Source organism: Ipomoea triloba, chromosome 1, assembly GCF_003576645.1.
Source record: "Ipomoea triloba cultivar NCNSP0323 chromosome 1, ASM357664v1".
In the NCBI taxonomy this organism is placed as follows: Eukaryota; Viridiplantae; Streptophyta; class Magnoliopsida; order Solanales; family Convolvulaceae; genus Ipomoea; species Ipomoea triloba.
This window is the reverse complement of record NC_044916.1, coordinates 3951862-3974182: the sequence shown is the minus strand read 5'-3', so window position 1 is coordinate 3974182 and position 22321 is coordinate 3951862. Positions and strand designations below refer to the sequence as shown.

Genomic DNA, 22321 nt, shown 5'->3' with positions numbered 1-22321 from the left:
ATAGCATTTGAACGTTTGGGATGTGCGATGTGCCATAGTCAATTATTAGTTATTAGTTTAAAAAAAAAAGTTATTTAGTTTTTACGTTCGTTATTGTATAATTTTTTTTTTTAAAAAGTTATTTTAGTTATTAATAAAAAATCAATCAAAATCAACCTTGTGGCACACCTCCTAACCACATTAATGTTCATTGGGTTGTGATGGATAAATACTACCCAAGCCTACCACGGGTCAACCCGGAGCAAGAGTACGGGGCCGACCCGGGGCCACTCGAGGACGAGCCCACCCAGCTGGGCCGTCTCGAGCCCAAGCCGACCCCTTGAGGTCGTCTGGCCGACCCCGGCCTCATGGGCTGACCCCAGCCTCGTGGGCCGACTACCTCGGTCAATATGTTAAAAGGTCGGGGATGGGCCGAGCTCAAGGACCAGGTAACGTGTTGAAGAAGAAGGGTGGCTCCGAGCCACCCACCTCCGGGTCGCGCAAGAGGGAGCTCGGCCAACTCACTGAGGAGGAAGAGAAGGACGAGCCCCACCCTCAAAAGAAGCGGGTCATCCCATGCCATTTTTGGAGGACCCGAGGGGGGAGACACACAATCGGATAGGAAGAAATGGGCCCAGAACCTCTATGTGGGGGAGGTCGTCCGCCAACCACATGAGAAGAAGCAGAGAAGGGAGCCTATCACTTTCACGGACGACGACCTGCCGGATGGCCCCTTAGCGCATCGTGATGCCTTGGTGACATTAACAACGTCATCGTGCACCGGGTATTGGTGGACACGGGGAGCTCGGTGAACGTCATGTATTATGACACATTCACCAAGCTCGGCCTGCCGAGAAAGCAGTTAGTACAAGTCAGAACCCCACTGTCTGGGTTCACGGGGGACTCCATCGAGACGGAGGGCTCCATCAACCTCGATGTGGAGATAGACACCCATTCGCACGTCAAGAGGTGGGAAGTCGAGTTCGTGGTCATCGAGATCGAGTGCGCGCACAACATAATTCTCGGCTAACCCGCCTTAGAAGACCTCCAGAGCATCATATCCATTGAGCATTTATGTTTGAAGTTCCCTACCCCCACCGAGGTCGGCGTGGTGAGAGGGGATCAGAAGGTTAGTCGGAGCTGCTATTTGAAAGCATGTCGCCAAATTGGCAAAAGGGACCTCCAGGTCCACACCATCGCCGAGAAGGCGTTATAAGGCGAAGAGGGTCGGCCCCACGCCGAGTCCATAGTCAAGACTGAGGAGGTCGTGTTGGACCTCGGCCGACCCGAGAGGGTCGTCAAGGTCGGGACGAGGTTGCCGGCCGACCTCCGAGGTCGGATCATCGAGGTCATCCGGCGTTTCAAGGACGTGTTCGCATGGGGCCCCGAGGACATGCCAGGCCTCAACCGCGAAGTCATCACCCATAAGTTGGCGGTAGACCCCACCGTCAAGTCGGTGCAACAAAAGAAGAGGTACCTCTCGGCAGAGAGGCGCGATTTTGTGAAAAAGGAGGTCAATACCCTCCTCGAGATAACATACCCAATGGATCCATTCCCGCTGCCCAAAATTGATCAATTGGTAGACGAGACTGCGGGGTGCGCGCTCATGAGTTTCCTCGACGCATTCCGGGGTTACCACCAAATATTCATGCACGATGCCGACGTGGAGAAGACGACATTCACTGATTCCGGATTAATTAAATCCATCAGGTTGATTAAGAAAAATTAGTTGGAATCTTCTCAAAAGATTTACGTGAATATCTTGTTCTCCCCGGGTACATATACACACTTAGGGTGTGTTTGGAAATCCGAAAAATAATTTAAAAATAATTTTTGGAAATTATTTTTCGAGTTTTCAGTGTTTGGCAAGAGAGAGGAAAATGTGGTCAATGAAAATTAAGGTGTTGGTCAAAGGAAATTTTTTTTTTTGAAAATGTCTTTTTTTTTTTTTTTTTTTTTTCGGAGGTCATTTTTCGTAGTTAGTCCAGCTTCCTCACGGATTGCCCTCTAAAATGACCGTATTACCCCCTTCATTAAACAAATTAAAATGGATGACAAGATTCCGGCGACAATTAGCTAGTAATTTAGTCGGATGGACCAAAATTAATAAAAATTAAATATTTATGGTACTTAATTGTTAGTTTTTAAAGTCATGAATTGAAATTACCAAGACTTCAATAGTCAAAGTATAATTAACTCTTTTTTTTTTTTTTGAAAAAGTGTAATTAACTCTTTATTTAATCTACTTCTCGAAAACGATGTGATAAGCATGTTATTAATTATTAGAGTTAATTTCATTTTTGGTCCTAGATTTATAGGTGACATTCCACTTTTAGTCCTTTTTTTTCAAAACATCCACTTTTGATCCTAGTATTATAGTGGCATGACCATTTTTGGTCCTCCATCAACAAAACAGTTTAAATTTTGTCAAATACAAGAGCATTTCAGTCTTCAATTTTGATTTTGTTTCAAAAAACAAGAGCATTTCAGTCTTCAATTTTGATTTTGTTTCAAAAAATAAACATAAAAAAGTCTTCAATTTTGATTTTGTTTCAAAAAATAAACATAAAAAAATATAGCGGGTCAACCTACCTTGTATAAAAAGTATCAAAATGTCATTGTATTTAATAGCATTTCAATGATTTTCTTAACGGAGGACCAAAAATGGTCATGCCACAATAATACTAGGACCAAAAGTAGATGTTTTGAAAAAAAAGGACTAAAAGTGGAATGCCACCTATAAATCTAGGACCAAAAATGAAATTAACTCTAATTATTATATTGATATCTCCCACCTTTGTTAACGTCTAAAGATCTTACCTGACACTCAGTTATTACATTAGTGATCATTGGGTTGATTAAAAAAAATTAGTTGGAAAAAAAAAATTAGTTGGAATCTTCTCAAAAGATTCACATGAATATCTTGTTGCTTTTCGTCATCTTCACGGAAATATATATAATCCCCGGTCCGCGGGGAACCGAGTCGGTTATGTTAACGAACCGGGACCGGTCTAAACATTACACACTACTATGAATTGTCGCTACTCGGCCACCATTTCCAATCACTACAGCTTACCTCACTTCTCACATTCACTCTCCGCCATGTCCGCATTTTCCGCTTCTCTCTTAACCGTCGGATCGCCTAATGCGAAGCGCCATCTTCCTTCCGCCGTCGCTCTCAGCCGTCCATTGTCAGCTTCGTTCTCTCTCTTTCCGCCTCCGACGACATCCGTTGCGTTGAAGGCTTCGCGATTGCACGCCTCGGACGGCGGTCAGGTGGCGACGGAGCCTGGATCCTCCGCGGCGATCGCGGTCCAGAACGACGACGCATTGGACTCCACCGTTTTCGAAATCCGCGCTCGGAACCGGATCGGGCTGCTCCAGGTCATCACCCGGGTGTTCGGCGTCCTCGGCTTGAAAATCGACAGGGCGGTGGTGGAATTCGAGGGCGAATTCTTCGTCAAGAGGTTTTTCGTGACGGACTCGCACGGTGGAAAGATCGAGAATGATGAGCATTTGGATAGGATTCGGAAGGCGTTGATGGACGCTGTTGAGGGCGGTGATGATGGAGCCGCGGCGCCGGCGGTGGCGGCTAGTGGGAGAGGGGTGGTGGTTAGGAAAGCCGGGTTAGGATTGGAGTTGGGGGAGCGGAAGGGGAAGGCCGAGAGGATGTTTGGGTTGATGGACGGGTTTTTGAAGAATGATCCTATTAGTCTGCAAAAGGATATTCTCGATCACGTTGAGTACACTGTTGCACGATCGAGGTTTAACTTTGACGACTTTGAAGCTTATCAGGTAATGTGATTGTTTCTGTTGCCGTAAACATCATTTGCAAGCTTATGGATTTATGCTACTGTTCTAAAAGTTTGAATTATACTTATTAGTATTGACTATGGTCAAACTTCTCTATTGAAACCATACATCATGCGAGTCTTGAATACTGGCTCCAACCTATATGAGCATATATATTATATTTGATTTAGATGACTGAAAATTCATTGGTTGGCTTTTTGATTGTGTAAGCAGGCATTGTCGCACAGTGTAAGAGATCGGCTTATTGAGCGGTGGCATGATACACACCAATATTTTAAGAAGAAAGATCCCAAGCGTGTATACTTCCTTTCGCTTGAGTTTCTCATGGGTATTTACTATTCACACATTTGTTTGGCAAGGATACAGTCTTCATGTCTGTTTTGGAATATGATCTGGATAGTACTATTCAGCCAGAATCACCCTTTTTAATTTAAAAAAAAAACTTTTTTAATACTATTTGGATTTGTTTATTTATTTATTACGTAGTATTATTTTTGTTTTAAATTTAGTTCCTTCTTTGTAGTGTCATTTACATTTCTTATGACTTTTCTGGATCCATAGGTCGTTCTCTGTCAAATAGTGTCATAAACCTTGGCATCCAGGATCAGTATGCTGATGCTTTAACTCAGCTTGGATTTGAGTTTGAAGTCTTAGCAGAACAGGTTTAATACATTACCAAGCTTTATTATTGCATTTAGAATTAAATATTTCCGACTGTCCTTTCTTTTTTTTGTTGTTGTAAAAAATTTGCTTTTCATCTATAATGATTATAAAATGTTAATTTCTTCTTCATTCCTTTTCAAGGAAGGGGATGCTGCACTTGGTAATGGTGGTCTAGCTCGGCTAGCAGCTTGCCAGATGGATTCTCTGGCAACACTGGACTACCCTGCCTGGGGGTATGTTTTAAGTTTGCTTTTGTCTTAACTCTTAAACATCTATGATTTGAATCTTATCTTCCTCCTGAGCATTGTCTTTGCAATTCTCTTCTAAACAAAAGGAGGGAAAACAATCATCAATTTATCACCTTGTCTTGGCTACAGTATTTGATGCCATATGCCCATATAATTGATGAATGTCTCGGACATCTCTTTCTTTTCTAGTTCTATCAACTTTTCACTTTCTATTTACATGTTGCTCAAAATTTTACAGTTACTTCTTCATGATTCAGTATAAAGTTTTATGGCAACCTATTTGGATGTATTCTCTTTTTGATTTTTTTAAGCAACACTGTTGCCTCTTCCATCCCAGACCAAGAAATTGAAACATTATTGACTTTCTAGATGTCAAAGAGTTGTTGCATTGAAGGTTTGATTGTTTGAAGCTCTTTACCCTTCAGTCAGGAAGCATGATTAATTCTTGAATACATGTAATTATGATGTGTGAAGGTTTCATGTGTATGGTAAATGGTGATCCACCCTATTGCAAATGCCACATTCAATTGGCTTGATGTAATGTTAAGATCATTACGTGTCAATATTTTTTGTAAAAACATGTCATAATCACCTAAAACATATAAACTGTCAAATGTCCATATAGCAAGGTGTTAATACAATAAGCAAAATGAAACTCCACTGAATTTGGATCAACAGATTTCTCTTCTTTTCAGTTATGGGCTACGCTATCAATATGGGCTATTCCGTCAAATCATAATGGATGGATTTCAACATGAACAACCTGATTATTGGTTAAACTTTGGGAACCCCTGGGAAATAGAGCGTGTTCATGTATCATACCCTGTGAAGGTTTGAAAGTATTAATCCAATCCATCTCCATTATTTCTAAAATAGAATTTTCCCTTGAACTTTCCTTCCACCCCTCTGACGCTAGCTTCTCTTTCCTCTTTCCTGAAAGTTTTATGGGACCATTGAAGAGAAAGTTTCAAATGGAGAAAAATTTGAAGTTTGGGTACCTGGAGAAATAGTGAGTATTGTAATTTCACATTTTTAGCAGCAATATCATTTAAAAAAAAAAGTTTAGATAGTGTAATTTCATAGGAAATAAACCCCAAGGTTTCTGATTATCCCTCCCCCTCCTCATCTCCTAAATTTCTTGGCTGTTAGGTTGAGGCAGTTGCTTATGACAACCCTTTACCTGGTTATGGAACACGGAATGCCATTAACCTTCGACTATGGGCAGCGAAACCAAGCAACCAATATGACATGGTAACAAAATTTGCATAATTATTTAAATTTTCTAATATGCAATTGTGACATGGCATTCCATTTGAAGAAAACCATTTGCATATTGCACCAAAAGTAAAGTTTCGCATTGACCAGGGGTTCTTTGTATTCTTCAATTTTATCTTATTTATTTATTTATTTTTATTGCATGTTGCATGGTTGAAGAACTTCTAATATTATTGCCTGTCAAATTAGTATTCTGTTACATAGGCTGTTAATGGACTTTCTTATTTAAGCAAACCTGAATGTTCACCTAATAGATGCTTAATGCTGTTGCTTGCATGACAAGTTGTATCAATCTTAAAAGTCTATTGACTTAGAGATGTGTTTAAGTTCATTCAAATGAAAATACCAACACTTGTTCTCACTTTGTGGTTTGCAGGAAGCTTTTAACACTGGAGACTATATCAATGCAGTTGTTAACAGACAGAAAGCTGAGACTATTAGCAATGTTTTGTACCCTGATGACCGTTCTTACCAGGTATCTCTCATTATAATTTTTTGAGTAATTTTTAGAGAAGTACATAATTTATTTTGCCGCCTTACTTTGGTGGATGTCTTGATGGCATGCACCAGAAGAACAGTTAGAGGTAAAAACATTTGGGGTTTGTGGTAGCTTCTTGATGACTTAGATTCTAAGATTTCTTTTGGCATTTGATTCTGTGCACTAGTGGCTGGAAATAGCAAAATTCTGGTGATGTGGATTTCAGGATAATTTGGTAATGACTTATACAAGTTTTAAAGGGTAATAGAGATCATTGATAAAGGGTGCCGGGGTTTGTTAGGGAATTCATGCATGGGCCATGTAACTCAGATTCTCCAAATGCTTCTTGTGTAATTGCATTTAATATTTCTTCCTTCTAAACATCCTTTATTCTGTTTCTTGTCTCTCTAATTTGCAGGGCAAGGAACTGCGTCTGAAGCAACAATATTTCTTTGTTTCAGCATCGTGCCAAGACATCATTAGGAGGTTTAAAGATCTTAATTCTAACTTTGAAGAATTTCCAGAAAAGGTTGTTACACTTTTGATGCCATAGAGGCATAGATTCTTGCTATTTGTTCAAAACATTTGAGTCTCAAAATGTTTATCTGCAATATGATTTCCCAAATGCTGCTCTTGAAGTTGGAGATGCAGTGTGGTTGATCTATTCTTCCAAATTCTGTTTTCAGGTCGCTCTTCAGATAAATGATACTCATCCATCTCTTAGCATTGTTGAGGTAATGAGAGTTCTTGTTGATGAAGAGCACCTGCCTTGGAGTAAAGCATGGGATATTGTTTGCAAAACATTCTCCATCACTATTCATGCAGTACAGCCTGAAGGACTTGAGAGAATTCCTGTTGATCTGCTAGGCAGTGTTCTTCCACGTCATCTACAGGTGTATCTTTGAATTGCAGTATTTTAGGCATGACTAATATGAGAAGATTTTGGATGTAGCTTTTAGTTCATTTGCAATACTTCATTTGGTATACTTTAATGTTTTTCATGAGGCTGCACTGAAACCCCCACCCTACACACACACACACATGCACCCACCCACCCACCACCAAAAAGAAAAAAAGGAAGGTAAAAGAGTTTCTTATTGACTAGGCATTCATTTGAATTACTTGTCATAAGTCCCAGCTTGATTATTTGCAACTATTCCACATACACTCAATTTTGGAACAATGATAATTTGATAGCAAATAATTCAAACTTTCTGATTTTATAAAATACCTTGTCTACCAGATTATATATGAGATAAACTACAGATTCATGGAAGAGTTGAAAAACCGGTTTGGTCAGGATTACAGTCGACTTTCTCTCATGTCCATTGTTGAGGATGGTGCTGTGGAGGTACTGAAGAAAACTCCAAGATACACACCCATTCACTTTTTTTTTTTTTCTCTCATTTATTAGTGAAAATAAATGATCCTTTATTTCTCTTTGCTCCCATAAATGCCCTGGTATATCAGAATTTGCTACTGTGGGTCAAAAGGGCTCTTCCATAATACTTCATAAAGAAACAATGACTAGAATTTAAGAAACTTTAATGCCTATTGTTAGAATCAGAAGACTAGAGGTAACTCCCATTATTTGTGAAATTTAATTTCGTGAAGTATATTTCTTTTGTTTTCTTTTTGTTTTTTGGATATGTTTCACCAATTATATTCCTAATAGGAAGATTTTAATGCGTTTAAGAATTACTCCATTACACCTTAAACTGAAGAATTGTCATATCGCCCCATCTACCCCCAGAAGTAAATAAATAAAGAATTCTGATGTATGGAAAGAATATTTTGTCACTAAATAGAGAGATTGAAAAGGTAGAAGTGCATGATGAGAAATAAGGAAAACAAATTAGTTCATTTTTTTTTTCAGAGTTAACTTTCGTATTTTAAACGGATTACTGTGGCACTGCACAAATTTCTGTTGCTTTGTGGTTCAAGGTTTATTAGTTGGTCTATACAATTTTTCTATTACTTTAAAATTTGGCTTCAGATTTAAGCTCCCTCATTTCCTATATAGTTTTCAGTTGTGCTTTTTCTTTCAGGCCTGCAATAGCTAATCTTGAGATTCTGTTTCAACTTGACAGAATATAAGGATGGCAAACTTGTCAGTTGTTTGTTGCCACACTGTGAATGGAGTTTCCAGAGAGCATTTGGAGACTCTAAAGAAAAGAGTGTTCAAGGTAATTTAGTGACAGAGTTTTGGCTTTTGAAAAATTTCCCTCATTTTTTTTTTTTTCTAATCTGACAACATTTTTTATATTTGTATAATTTGAAGTCTTGTACTCTTATGTGCAAAAAATGACCTTCACTAGACTTCTTTAGATGACTGCCATATCAATATTATATATTCATTTCTCTTGATATAAATAAATATTTGAAAGCGGTGGAATCCTTCTGTCCTATTTCCCTGCTTTTTCCTGGGCATGTGGAAAATGATGATTCCAGAATTCAGATACCAGGAAGAGTGGTGCTCCAAAGTAAGAAGGATAAATTTATATGAACATTTTATTTAAAATTAGAATTGAATTTTAAGAGTTTTTAAAAAATAGCTCCCCTCAACTAGCTTTGTGAAATAACTAACAGTAAACCCAGTAAAGCGTCAAAGTGTGCATCAGCCTACACTAATGATGTTTCATTTCCATCTTCTTGGAATTAATGTATTTATTATTCTGTGTTCTGTTTACTATTTTTATATATATATATATATATATATATATATATATAGTATAACACTTTGTTTGCTTAGAAAGTGAATTTTCCTAAATCCTAATCAAGGCACCTATTATTAATATGGTTTCTCCAACAGGACTTCTATGAGTTGTGGCCTCAAAAATTTCAATACAAGACAAATGGAGTTACTCAGGTGAATGTTCATGTTATTTGATTGCTGAGTTTATTGACTTCAAAATTTACATACCTAAGAGGCTAAGAACAAGAGTGCTCACTGAAGTAATTTTTAAGAGATTGGATTTTCGAAAGCAAATAAACCTTTCTTAGGAGTTTTTGAGAATACTCATGTTCTTTTTAAAATTTCATTTTCTAGGCTGTGAATTCAAAAAAAAAAAAAAAAAAAAAAACTATCAAGTTTCTGCTGTCCCTGGTTTTGGAGTTGGCAGTTTCTTTTAGCATTTTTCAAGCTAGTATTTACTGTTTACAATATCTTGATTAATGTTGTGCTGTAGAATGCGCATGTTTGCTTATATTTCAGTTTTCTGGTTTCTAAGTTCTTTTGTTTACTCTATTTAACATAAATTGTTTCTTTGATTCCTTGAAGTTTGTTGGATGTAGTCAAAGATTTAATTAATATGTTTGGAATCCTATTACACTTAAACCAAAAAAAAAAAAAAATCACACTTGTAAGTTGTTATTTGTCAGCGCCGCTGGATTGTAGTGAGCAATCCAAGTTTGTCTTCAATTATTTCAAAATGGCTTGGAACAGAAGCTTGGATCCGTGATATTGACCTCATCTCAGGCTTACGGGATTATGTTTCAGATCCTGGTCTGCATAAAGAATGGAAGATGGTACAAGAAAATGCTGCTTTATGTTTGCGTCTCCAGAGCAGTTATTACTTATTGCTATCCTTATAATCTAGGTTACATACTTATCATTGATTTGTAGATGAAGAAGGTTAACAAGATGAGGCTTGCTGAATACATTGAAACAATTAGCGGAGTGAAGGTCTGGAAACTTACTCTCTCTTAACTTTTACTCTGTAAATACTTATGAATTTTGTGCGTCAGTTTTGTGGTATCTTCCTTTTAACTCTTCAATCTGTTTACCTGCTGTTGCAGGTCAGTTTAGAGGCAATGTTTGACGTTCAGATAAAACGAATACATGAATACAAGAGACAACTGATGAATATACTAGGCATCATACACAGATATGACTGTATTAAGGTATCAAATCCCTTTTTGTCACATATTAACAAAGAGAACCCTTTATTTTAGTTTACCCTCCTCCCTAGGCATCCTAATTCCATCCCCCGAATAAGTATTAGTATAATTTCAATTACATTTCATGGTTGGTTCTTGATTTATTTCTTTCTGACTTTACTATTTGAAGAATATGGATAAGAGTGAGAGACGAAGAGTTGTACCTCGTGTATGCATAATTGGAGGGAAAGCTGCCCCTGGTTATGAAATTGCTAAGAAGATTATCAAACTTTGTCATGCAGTGGCAGATATAATTAACAATGACTCTGATGTTGGAGACCTCCTGAAACTGGTAAGAATGGTTTTGGTGTTCTAAACGTATCTCTCTATGCATAGATGTTGTTTGACATATATTCTATTGTTATAGGTTTTTATCCCTGATTACAATGTAACTGTTGCTGAGTTGGTAATTCCTGGCAGTGACCTTTCACAGCACATAAGGTTGGTGTTTCATGTACACAAGTTGAAAACCAGCCTGGGATCTATTTCTTCTCATTTTTCAGCCCATAAGGCCTCAGACCTTCTGAGGAATAAGTTAGATTTTGTATATTTTTACTGTTCAATTGTCAAATATCTAAAGTGGCTTTCTATCTTGTTTTATTTCTTTTTTCCACTACTGCAAGTTGCAATTGATATAAATGGCTACCTATATGTTTGGAATTTACCTGGACTCTTACATTCATTATACCATACAAGTTTCTTACTTCCACTGATAATTGCTCATGTCTAAAAACATGAATCTTGTGCAGCACTGCTGGACATGAGGCATCTGGAACTGGCAGTATGAAATTTTTAATGAACGGATGTTTATTGTTAGCTACTGCAGATGGCTCAACAATCGAAATTGCCCAAGAAATAGGAGCAGATAACATGGTAACTATTATAGAAATACCATTTTCATCTGTTTTTCTCGAGTCTAATGATATATGCATGCCTCCAATTTCCATTAACAGTATGGTTAGTATGGCACTAATGCACGTTCTTGTAAATCTTCTAAAATGTGGCATAGAATGCATCCATTTATGTTTAGGAAGAACAAATATACTATTAAATCAATATTCTTACATTTGCCATAGCAATGACAAAACACAAATTTTTAGGTTTGTTCCATGTTTATATTTTCTGTGTGGAATTCTTCCTTCATCTCCAGGGCATTTACTAGAAATAAAGTACACACTTATCTTTCTTCTTTGTCGGTGGTCAGTTTCTATTTGGTGCAAAAGCAGATGAGGTCGCAGCATTGCGAGAAAAAGGAGCTACCCTCAAAGCACCACTTCAATTTGCACGGGTTGTAAGGTATGCATAACCCAAATGCACCTTCTAGTCTGTTAACGACCTACCCCATGCTAACTTCCTGTCAATACATTCTGCTATACTGGCACTCTAACCTCCGAGCAACAACTGCAATCTGTTCGTAAATTCATTGCAATATGTGTAGGATGGTTCGAGATGGTTATTTTGGCTATAAGGACTACTTCAAGCCATTATGTGACACATTGGAGAAAGATCATTATCTTCATGGTTATGATTTCTCCAGCTATTTAGAAGCACAGGTAACATCCTATACGGCTATACTATGTGCACAACTACAGTGATGAAATAGTTGAAGCTGTAAAGGAGTTTTTTTTTTTTCAAATTTTGATCCCTCAACTTTTGTGACATTTTTACTTATAGTTCTCTACTATCATTTTTTCTACTATTAGCCATTCGACTTTGAATTTCTTACCACTTTTAGTTCTTCTGGCGAGTTTTCCAGCCAAATATCACTTGAAAATTAACCAGAAAACAGTTAATTCTTTGGCCGGAAATCTCGTGAAAGGATTAAAAGTGGTATGAAATTGAAAGTATAAAGGGATTAATAGTGAAAAATATGGAAATGCCACAAAAGTCAAAAGGAGCTGTAAACTAACCAGAGTGTATGACTGACTATCAGGCTGCAGCTGACAGAGCGTTTGTGGACGAGGAGAAGTGGACAAGAATGAGCATACTGAGCACTGCTGGATCTGGCAAATTCAGCAGTGATATAAACATAAGAGAATATGCAGAGCAGACATGGGGAATCAAACCTTGCAAGTGCCCATTTTAATGATTTTTTGTTTTTGCAGAAAACAAGGAATAAACTTCTCAAATGCTGTGTACATAACAGGGAGATGGAACAACCAGAGTAGAGTAGAGACTGCAACAACAATAAGTCTTCTCATCTATGGAGAGATGAGAAACAGTACAGAGAATGCACTTTTTATTGCACCCACTTTCCTAATGTAATAAAATTATCAGATACAATATATTTTCTTCAATAATTTTATTGCTGGAATACAATTATTGTGAAATGCAAAGTTAATTAATTCATAGGAAATCCTTCTGTGCTGATTAATTTGGCAACAATGGGATACAACTAAATACTAAATAAATGTAGGTCAAGTCATGGGGATACAACTAAATACTAAATAAATGTAGGTCAAGTCATACCAACAGAGTCGGTAAAGAGTTTGATCATAATGCCTTAAGTGTTGAAGTAAGCGAGTTTTTTTTCTTTTTTTAATTGCTCATAATGCTTCCCAGTCTTTGAGGATAAATACAATCAAGCGTTCATGAAGAGAATTAAATGAAATCTCCAACATCTTGCGCTTGATTTAACGGATTTAGGGAAACAAGGAAGATAGTAAACAAATGATGAATGAATTCGGTAGTTAGACTATGATCCGAAAATGACGTTGAAAGATCAGTATATTAGCAAAATTTCTAATTCAACTTTTAATAAAGTAGAATTTGAGTAATGTTTTATTATGACACAAATCGAACCAAACTAAGAGTGTATTTGGTATATGAGTTTGCACACCAGGAATGAGGTACATGAGTTTACACGCCATGAATGAAAATAAAAAATCACTAGTGTTTTTTCTTTGGCAAAAACTTGTGTGAGACCGTCTCACTATGGGTCGGGTCGGGTCGGGATGTAAATGTACCACTTATATGCACAAATGCCATACTTATATGCTCAAATTTAATACTAATCAGGAATAAAATTTTTGTTACTTATTAGGGTAAATGTAATACTTTTAAGGGAAAATACAATACTTTTACATTTCAATTTAAAAGTATTACATTTTTCCTCAAAAATATTATATTTGCCCTTATAAGTGAGAGGCATTTGTCAACATTACTTATTATGAAAAATGTATTATTTTTTCTCTTATAAGTAACAAAAATTGTATTTTTGATTAGTGTTATATTTGAGCATATAAGTGTGAGATTTGCACATATAAGTATGACATTTGCATGGTGTATTGACCCGACCCGACCCGTCTCACGAATAAGGATCCTTGAGACGGTCTCACGCAAGTGTGACCCTTTTTCTTTTTGAGTACTATGGACAGAGTCAGTACTATTAGGACAGCTATTAAATAAAATATGTATAAACAGATTTTATGTTGTAATAGGGTAAATACTATTAGGACTCTATGTAATCACTAATATATGTATATCCATGTACTCTATCATTGTAATTTTTTTTGAAAGGTCTATCATTGTAATTGTTCTCTATTGAATTCAAACATTCTGAAAATCTCCTAACTGCCCGGTTTAACAAACTAGAAAAATTTAGACCAAAAGGTGATTATTCGGTGAAATCTTGTTATAGAATGCTTGTTGGTGAACTTCACGATAATCGACCCTGGCGCCTGTTATGGAATCTCAAGGTTCCACCCAAGGTGAAGTTATTTTGTTGGCAGCTTGTTTCGTCATTCTTACCAACCCGGGATACTTTATTTTCGAAGCAAATTCATACCTCACTCGTGTGTCATATGTGTGGACATATAGATGAGTCGGCCAAGCATCTGTTTATGGAATGTCAGCATGTTGTTACTATGTGGGCTACCATGGGAATATCTTATGCGTTGCATGGCCAAGGTACTATTTCTGAGTGGTTTCTTAATTTGCTGGCTACTTTGAACGATGACATGAAGTGTAAAGTTGCTATGCTTTGTTGGGGTTTACGGGGGAGTAGAAACAATTCACTGTGGAATGGGGTCCCTTTTGATATTAGTCATGTGCTTCATTCTTCTTTAATTTTTTTGACAAACTGGAGTGCTGCAAATTTGCATAATCTGATGCAGAATAATATTGTTGGCCTACTACCGAAATGGACTGCCCCATCGCCTGGTCGTTTGAAGTTGAATACAGATATTGCAATGGATGTTAATAATAATGCTATGGGGTTTGGATGGGTGTTGCGTGATGTCCGTGGTATTTTTCTAGCTGCTAAATCTATCCGGGTTAATGGTAACTATAGTGTTCAAGAGGCTGAAGCTGTGTGCATCCGTGAAGCTCTAAGCTGGCAAGAGGCTGAAGCTGTGTGCATCCGTGAAGCTCTAAGCTGGCTAAAGGGTGAAGCTGTGTGCATCCGTGAAGCTCTAAGCTGGCTAAAGGGAACTGGAATGGGTGGTGTGGATATTCTAAGCTGGCTAAAGGGAACTGGAATGGGTGGTGTGGATATTGAGAGCTGGCTAAAGGGAACTGGAATGGGTGGTGTGGATATTGAGATTGATTCATAGCTTGTTTATCATGCTTTAAAATCGAATTCTTTTATTTCGTGTTTTGGTTTTATTATTGATGACATTAAAGAAGTTGCATCCACGATTGAAGATGTAGACTTCTATTTTGTTAAGCGATCTGCGAATCGTGCTGCCCATGTTGTTGCTCGGGAAGTCGTTTCTGTGTCAGGTTGCGGGGAGTGGTTTGATACTCCTCCTCATTTCCTTGTTAACTGCCTTTTATCTGATTTAATGAATTAAGTTCTTTTTCTCAAAAAGAAGAAAAATTTAGACCAAATCTTAACAATAAATGCAATTGAAAGTAGAAGGGCACCTGAAATTGGATGTACATGCACCAGCAGTCCAGTGCTGAAGGGTTGAGAAGAAACGGTTGGAAATGGCAATCTCGTTGATTTTGCTTCCCACCATTTTTACAGCTCTCTTCTGCGCTCTCCACTCCAACGCTGTCCTCGGAGACTCTCTGGCGCCGAGATCAAACCAGCCGAGCCACATCTCTCTCCGTACCCAACTGCAAGATGCCAAGATCAAACTCTCCCGTTTAGGTCATTTTTCTTACTTCCTCCATTCGCACTCATCAGATCATAATTTTAAAATCTAAAACTGTAAATGCTAATCCGTAATGAAATTGAATTTGTTACCTCTTATTCTCTCTCGTTAATCTGGAAACTTTTACTTGTAGTTTACTGAGTTGATTGCTTCGTGCTTTATCTGCTGAACTATTATTAGGTGTAGTTTAATTATACTATAGCTGGTAAAAATGAGAAGATCGCGATTTATGCTCGGATTTAATAATTTAAATGCAAACTAGAGCTGTTATTTTTAGGAAAAATGGGTGAAATAGATTATATATGTTGTGTGTTTATGGGGAAAGAATAATTTGTATTTCTGCTTTGTTTGATAATTATTTTGTGTCATTGTGAATTTAGAATCCACAGTGGAGGAATACTTATTATGTTGTGAATTTAGATATGTTGTGAATTTATGTTGTGATGTGGAAATATTTTGTGTCATTATTATGTTGTGAATTTAGATATGTTGTGTGTTTATGGGGAAAGAATAATTTGTATTTCTGCTTTGTTTGATAATTATTTTGTGCCGTTGTGAATTTAGAGTCCACAATGGAGGAATACGACTACATTTTAAATGCTAAAAGCGAATACATAGAGAGAATCCAGAAGAAACTTGAAAAAATTAGCTTTGACATCGACCGCGTACAAACTGCTTTGTCAAGCTTTAAGGTATTGTGCTATCTTTGAGGCTTGGATGCACATACTCTCTGGGAGGTATATTCTTTTGAGCTTCATTTGTGTAGAAGCTGGATTTTTCAATCTGTAATATACACTCATGTTTCCATGTCATGATCTTGTTATCATTATATTTCTTATTTCATATTTCTTTTACAATACTGAATGTAGATAGCCATGATTTGACATAGAAATCATGTGTTTAATTCATTTATTTTATTTGTGTCTTTCATATCAATGTTACATGCTAGAAGTTAGATTATGCAAAATCCATTCTGACTTGACAGGACCAAGAATCAAATGAGAATCAAAGGCTTACTCTTCTTAGTCATCTAGAAGAGGAGGTGTGGCTGCTTTAACTGTGCTTGTTTTTTTCAAAAAGTAAAACTTCCAATTTTTGCTCAGCGAGTTTGGGGATTGTGTAGGTTCAATTGCTCTGGGCTACCTCAAGAGAGAACAACTTTGAAATTCATAAACTAACACTCGATGCACAAGAATCTAAGGAAAGGTTAAAGGATGTTGCTTCCGAAGTTGAGAAGGTTGATTTTTTGCTATCATGAGTAAACATCTTTTAAGGAAATTATTATATTTTTGCATGGATTCATTAGAAAAATGGAGTATCTACTGTTACAATTGTAAATTTATGTTTTTATTGTCACTAAAATAGGTCCCACAAATTAATATATTTATAAATTTGCATGTAAACTAGTGTCAGTTTGATTTTCAATTTGAATAGTAGATCATCTACTTGACACAAGTACGTAGTAATAGATTGGACATAGGGGGTAATGAAGCATTCATGGTGAAGGGACAATTTCATCTGTAAAGAAAGGAATTCATCTCTTCATTATGTATAAAAAATTTTCTGTTATGAAGGCTGGATCTGCCCATGAAAAAAAATAAAAGTACTGAGATTTGGGTGGAAGGTGTTTTTTTCTGTTATGTTAATTGTGCCATTGCCAGTACTGGATTTGAAGGAATGGAATATTGGTTCATCTTATCAGCATATCACATCTTCAATATTCTGACACTACTCATGCATGTTTACAGGCAGTTGCAATCGTAAATGAACTGTGGATTCAAATACAGCAACTTGAGCAGGCTGCTCAATTGGCAGAGGTATGTTCTTGTGTAGTACTTTTGTTTCATATTTACCAATTAGAAACTAAACTAACATTGCAGAAGGTCCCGAATGAATTTTGCATTTCAGATTAGAGTGTTGAAGGTGAAATCACAACTAAGATATGGCAGATGTCCATTTGTGAAGGTAGTCCAAAAATGTCTGTGCAACTGCTCTCTGGCATTGCTTGTCCAAACCATTTTGAATGATTGAGTAGAAATTCCTAACGTTACTGCATATATTTCTTAAGCATTCTTCTTCTCCCATAGCAATAGTAACACTTTGTATGCTTTATAGTCTATCAAAAATCTTTCCAGCCACCATCTTGAGATGTTGAAGGGACTTCTGAGGCCCAACAGTACGCTTGAGCAGAATTCCTACTTGTCAAAAGCTTTGCATCAGTTCGAAAAAACCTTTGCACCCATAAAACCTTATCATCATCAGGTAACCAATTGTCCCTTCAAAGCATATTAATTGACAAAATCCTGGACTAATATATCATCTATTCATCTCTATGTCAAGAAATTACTCAAATTAGCCTTACTTTTTTATGAGCTTAAATTTTATTTTAGATTTTCAATTGAACCTTTTGGGAAGAGGTTTCCAATTTGAACATTTAGAAGCAAAGTCAGCCCAGGGATGCATTTAATGTTTCACCATTTTCTATTGCAGTTGCAAGGCTTTCTGAAGCAGGCTGTGGAACAGTATGGTGTCCTGGCAGTGCTTGCTAATGATGAATTCGTATTCATAGTGGTAAGTTATTTTTGCTCAAGTTATTTGATCAATTTCAGGCTGGTTAGTTTCACCTTGCCCCAGTGTGCCTTCAAATAAATAAATAAATAAAATCCACAAGTAGCCAATAATCTAACTAGTATAAACTGATTTTGTTAATTATTTTGCTCCCGGCATATAAAAACTGAAGCTAGAATTGAAATATATATTGTCACTTCAGGGGACAGTGAAATGAACTCATTTCAGATCTTTGGGTGTACTAGTGTCCTCTTACCCAATTCATCTGCAATCTGCAGGTTTCAGCTCTAGTAGTGTTTCCAGTAATAGGCGCTTTGACCTTTCTCATGTCACGCTTGCACTAGCTGCACATTGGCAATTTTCCCCGAGGCGAAGATGCAGTGCACTGGTATTCCCATTTGAATGCTTAATGAATGAAGTTTTGATGGTCAACGAGGGTATATACCAAACTGCAAAGCATTTGAAGACAAGTGCATTGTGGATTGAATCAGCAGATGGTGCCACTGGTTATATGATCCCTGCAAAGCTGAAGTAGAACAAAAAGATTTGGTTCAATTAAACAATGCCCAACTCTTCTAGCTTCTTGCCTATTGCTTTTATTCTTTTTCTTTTCACTATGATGTTACAGTATATAGTATTTTGTTCGACTCGGAATCATTATAATATATCTGAATACACCCAATGACAAGTACTAAATCTCCCTATTCCTGTAATAACTAAAAGGGATAATGACATTTTTCAGTCCTTCCATTGTTGACATAAGCATATTATTGACCCTCTTATTTGTCATAAGGTGGCAGTTTGGTCTCTCTTCTCACAATGTAACAATTTTGATGATTTTGGATCCTTGACCTTTTAAAGAGAGACTTTAATTGTTTAGAATTACAAATTAAATGATGATTGGTTGCAGAGTTCTAAAAGATGGCCTCCGCAAAGTGGTGAGCTATGCTCTTCTACCATCTTCCGTGGTGGCCAAATGTTTTGCTTTGCTCAACAAACCCAAAAACTTCCCCTTAGGAGTAGGGTAATAGCTAATTCAATCAATACTCAATAACTCATAAAGTAGTCATCTTTGAGTTACGGGAAAGCTCACAGCTGTAAACCCGAATGTACGTTCTGGGTGAAACTTGTTTTTTTATCCTAACAAACACTCTTAATCTGAATGTACTTGGGTGAAACTTGTTTTTTTATCCTAACAAGCAGTCTTAACCCGAATGTACGTTCTGGGTCAAACTTGTTTTATGATCCTAACAAGCACTCTTAACCTAAATGTACGTTCACTCTTAATCCAAATGCATGTTTTGAGTGAAACTTGTTTTCCGATCCTAACAGGTACTCTTAACTCGAATGTATGTTATGGGTGAAGCTTGTTTTCTGATCCTAACAAGTACTCTTAAAGTTAGTCAATGCTCTTGTCAAGAGTTGTGACACTAAATCATTATATTTTTAATGCAAAATTTTGAAGCACATTTTAAAATCGATTGTATTTGACTATTTCTTACCCCCACAAGCTCTAGAGGTTGTACGCAAGAAACATATGCTCGACTGGGTTTGTACGTTGCATTTAGCATATATAACGTAAGGAACTCAATCGGAATGCGGCGAAACGGCGTAGTTGAATCTGAAGAGCAGTTATGGCAGTTGAAACAATTTCCATCTAATTACAAGAATGCCCCCAAGTCAGTTGGGCATCCAGTTCGACATAAATATTCCCTTCCCGCCCAATTCAAACTCTCTCCTCTCTTTCCAACTCTCCTCCTTTCCGATACCTTGATTCAATTGTGCTTTCTGCTCAAGAAAAACAAGGAGGAGATGTATGCACCCAGATCCGGCTACCAAAGAAACGAGCTAATTCTTGACCCTATAATCTACAATCCCGAAGAGGAATTCCCTTATTTTGATGAAGGTAACCCTAGAGAATGGGTTAGGAGCTGCAACAAGTACTTCCAGAGGAACCACACCCCGGAAAATGTAAAGATGGCATATGTGGCATTAAATTTGGAACGCAAGAAGATTTTTCAACGGTTTGAAGGGTATATGCGGGATCATGGTGGCAAGGTTTCTTGGGCTCAATTCTCTGATGATATCTGCACAAAATTTGGCCTGCCAGGAACAACTGCGGAAGAACTAGAGTATTTGGGCATCAAGGAAATCAAAGAAGAGGGCGACAAACACTCTGAAACCAGGGAAGAAATATGTTTAGTTGAAAAGTTTAATGTTATGAGCGCTAATACCCTGAAATTCCTGGGAAAAGTGAACCAGAAACCCATAGTTATTCTAATCGACACTGGGAGCACACACAGCTTTCTGAGCCCTAAATTCGCGGAGAATATGGGACTCCAATCCGCCCGGATTCGCCCATTTCAAGTGGCAGTGGCTAGTGGAGTTGAGTTGATCTGTGATAAAGTCTGCCCTAACTTCAAATGGACTGTCCAGGGAGAAACATTTGAGAAACACATCTTCTTACTGGAGTTGAATGGGTGTACTTGTAATATGGTTCTTGGCATGGACTGGGTGGATGAGTTTGCCCCACTTAAGCTGATCACCAAACCCCTCAGCATATCATTTCATAGGGAAAACAGGCTGGTTACCCTTTATGGGATTCTACCAGATTCAGTGTTGAAGAAGAAGTTGAGCTAGCTAGTAGAATTGAAGAATTTTTATGGGATTCCCCCATTGTTGAGTCTTGAAGAAGCTGTGCCAGTAGAAGGAAGTTAGTAAGCTGCAAAATGGCACTATTGTTGGACCTAAAAAGTAGTTATGGCAGTACTTCATCAAATCTGTTTCATAGAAGAATGATCAGAGAGAGATATAGTAGCATTTTTGTTAGTTCATATTATTAGGTGTCTAGGTCTATCATATATGTAGTTGGATATGCACATGTTTTGCAACTTCAATATGAAATTGGCTTCTTTCAAGGATTTGTGGGCTTTTTCTTTAATTGAGTCTTGATTAATCCTTTAGTCCTACTCGAAATCGTTCTCCCCATAATCTTAATTTAGGTAGAATGCGAGATAAGACTAATCCAATTAAGTCTCGATCAAGATCAAGATTTCATTTTGAAGCAGTTGTGGTCTATCAAAAAAGTTACTATTATATACTTAAATTCGAACACAACCTCATGCTTAGTCCACATAGATTGCGAAGATAAGACTAATCTAAATAAGCCTTAATCAAGATCTATTTGAAGCAACTCTCTCAAAAATATTACTATTATGTATACACGAATTCGAACCTAACCTCATACTTAATCTAGGTAGATTGCAAGATAAGATTAATCCAAGTAAGTCTTGTTCAAAATTCTATTTGAAGTAACTTTCTCAAGAATATTATTCGACCCTAAACTCATACTTAATTCAAGTAAGCTGTGGTATAAGACTAATATAACTGAGTCTCAATTTAGTTTATTGGGGGCTAATTTACAAATAACTTTGTATATCACTCACTTCCTCTTCTCTCAGCCACAAAAAAACAAACATGGAAGAGGCAACATGGCAGCAAAGACTCCATGCCCTAACCCACATCCTAACAAACCCTGAACCCACACCGCCGCTCCACTCACAGTTCTTCATCTCCGCCCAAATCCCCTGCTACCTCAACTGGCACTATCCCCCGCTCCTCTGCCCCAAACCTCTCCTCCATAAATGGGCGATCTCTCTCTTCCTGAAACGCCTGTCCAGATTCGGCCTGCCGGAGACTTCCTGGCGGTCCAAATGCCCGTACCATCAGCCGTCGCCGGTGGTCCTCGCCAAGGGCGTGGCGGAGGCTGAGTGGGGCGACGAAGAGAAGAGACTCTACGTGCGGCAACGCCTGCGCAGAAAACCGCTTGTGAGTAACGTTCATCCTCTCATCCCAATCCTCGTTCCTAATCTTCTGCTTTTGTCCGTTTTCTTCTGGAATCCTTATCCAGACGACCCTTGATCTTGACCTAATTTGATTTCACTCTGTTCGTAACTGGAATTGTGAGATCGAATTTCATACTTTTAGTAATGTGATTAAAATCAAGTTAATTATTACTATACATATGTGAATTTGGAAACCTTTATTTGTGTTTTTGCTTTTGTTTAACTTCATCCAATGTCCCAACCCTATCTATATTCCTTTATCTTTTGTTATTGTTTGCCTTTTTCAATACGGAGGAGTATAATTAAGTTGATTAATTAGGGTTTAATTAGTTCATAATTAGTTGATTAATTATGAGTATGAGTAGTCAATGAATAATGTGAAGGGTGGTTTGTGATACTTAATTACTTATTCAT

The 22321-nt window shown here is 37.4% G+C and overlaps 3 protein-coding genes across 3 annotated transcripts; all 3 read left to right on the top strand.

Annotated features, from left to right (window-relative positions):
• The first annotated feature begins 3041 nt into the window (after positions 1-3041).
• On the top strand, positions 3042-12481 carry LOC116000939 (glycogen phosphorylase 1-like). Its single transcript, XM_031240817.1, has 22 exons — positions 3042-3774; positions 4006-4120; positions 4354-4454; positions 4597-4688; positions 5399-5534; positions 5644-5712; positions 5853-5954; positions 6355-6453; positions 6875-6985; positions 7143-7349; positions 7700-7807; positions 8547-8642; positions 9269-9325; positions 9838-9984; positions 10082-10141; positions 10255-10359; positions 10526-10687; positions 10763-10836; positions 11145-11268; positions 11600-11691; positions 11834-11948; positions 12329-12481. Exons 1-22 carry the CDS (start codon positions 3082-3084, stop codon positions 12479-12481), a joined length of 3018 nt encoding a protein of 1005 aa, XP_031096677.1. The 5' UTR covers positions 3042-3081.
• Positions 12482-15219: 2738 nt separating this feature from the next.
• On the top strand, positions 15220-18819 carry LOC116017641. The gene is made up of 9 exons (XM_031258266.1): positions 15220-15490; positions 16059-16186; positions 16480-16536; positions 16618-16731; positions 17243-17311; positions 17403-17459; positions 17610-17756; positions 17985-18065; positions 18341-18819. The coding sequence occupies exons 1-9, from the start codon at positions 15325-15327 to the stop codon at positions 18404-18406; spliced, it is 885 nt and encodes a 294-aa protein (XP_031114126.1). The 5' UTR covers positions 15220-15324; the 3' UTR covers positions 18407-18819.
• A 2684-nt stretch (positions 18820-21503) lies between these two features.
• On the top strand, positions 21504-22171 carry LOC115996820. Its single transcript, XM_031236246.1, has one exon. The coding sequence runs from the start codon at positions 21540-21542 to the stop codon at positions 21981-21983; it is 444 nt and encodes a 147-aa protein (XP_031092106.1). The 5' UTR covers positions 21504-21539; the 3' UTR covers positions 21984-22171.
• The last annotated feature ends 150 nt before the right edge of the window (positions 22172-22321 follow it).

What these genes read in the sequence shown, in the direction of transcription:
- LOC116000939 (XM_031240817.1), top strand. Translation starts at nt 3,082, where the DNA reads ATGTCCGCATTTTCCGCTTCTCTCTTAACCGTCGGATCGCCTAATGCG. An exon ending in ACAGATATGACTGTATTAAG is followed by an intron (nt 10,360 to 10,525) that starts GTATCAAATCCC and finishes TACTATTTGAAG; the next exon opens with AATATGGATAAGAGTGAGAG. An exon ending in TTGGAGACCTCCTGAAACTG is followed by an intron (nt 10,688 to 10,762) that starts GTAAGAATGGTT and finishes CTATTGTTATAG; the next exon opens with GTTTTTATCCCTGATTACAA.
- LOC116017641 (XM_031258266.1), top strand. Translation starts at nt 15,325, where the DNA reads ATGGCAATCTCGTTGATTTTGCTTCCCACCATTTTTACAGCTCTCTTC. An exon ending in TAAAACCTTATCATCATCAG is followed by an intron (nt 17,757 to 17,984) that starts GTAACCAATTGT and finishes TTTCTATTGCAG; the next exon opens with TTGCAAGGCTTTCTGAAGCA. An exon ending in ATGAATTCGTATTCATAGTG is followed by an intron (nt 18,066 to 18,340) that starts GTAAGTTATTTT and finishes TGCAATCTGCAG; the next exon opens with GTTTCAGCTCTAGTAGTGTT.
- LOC115996820 (XM_031236246.1), top strand. Translation starts at nt 21,540, where the DNA reads ATGGAAGAGGCAACATGGCAGCAAAGACTCCATGCCCTAACCCACATC.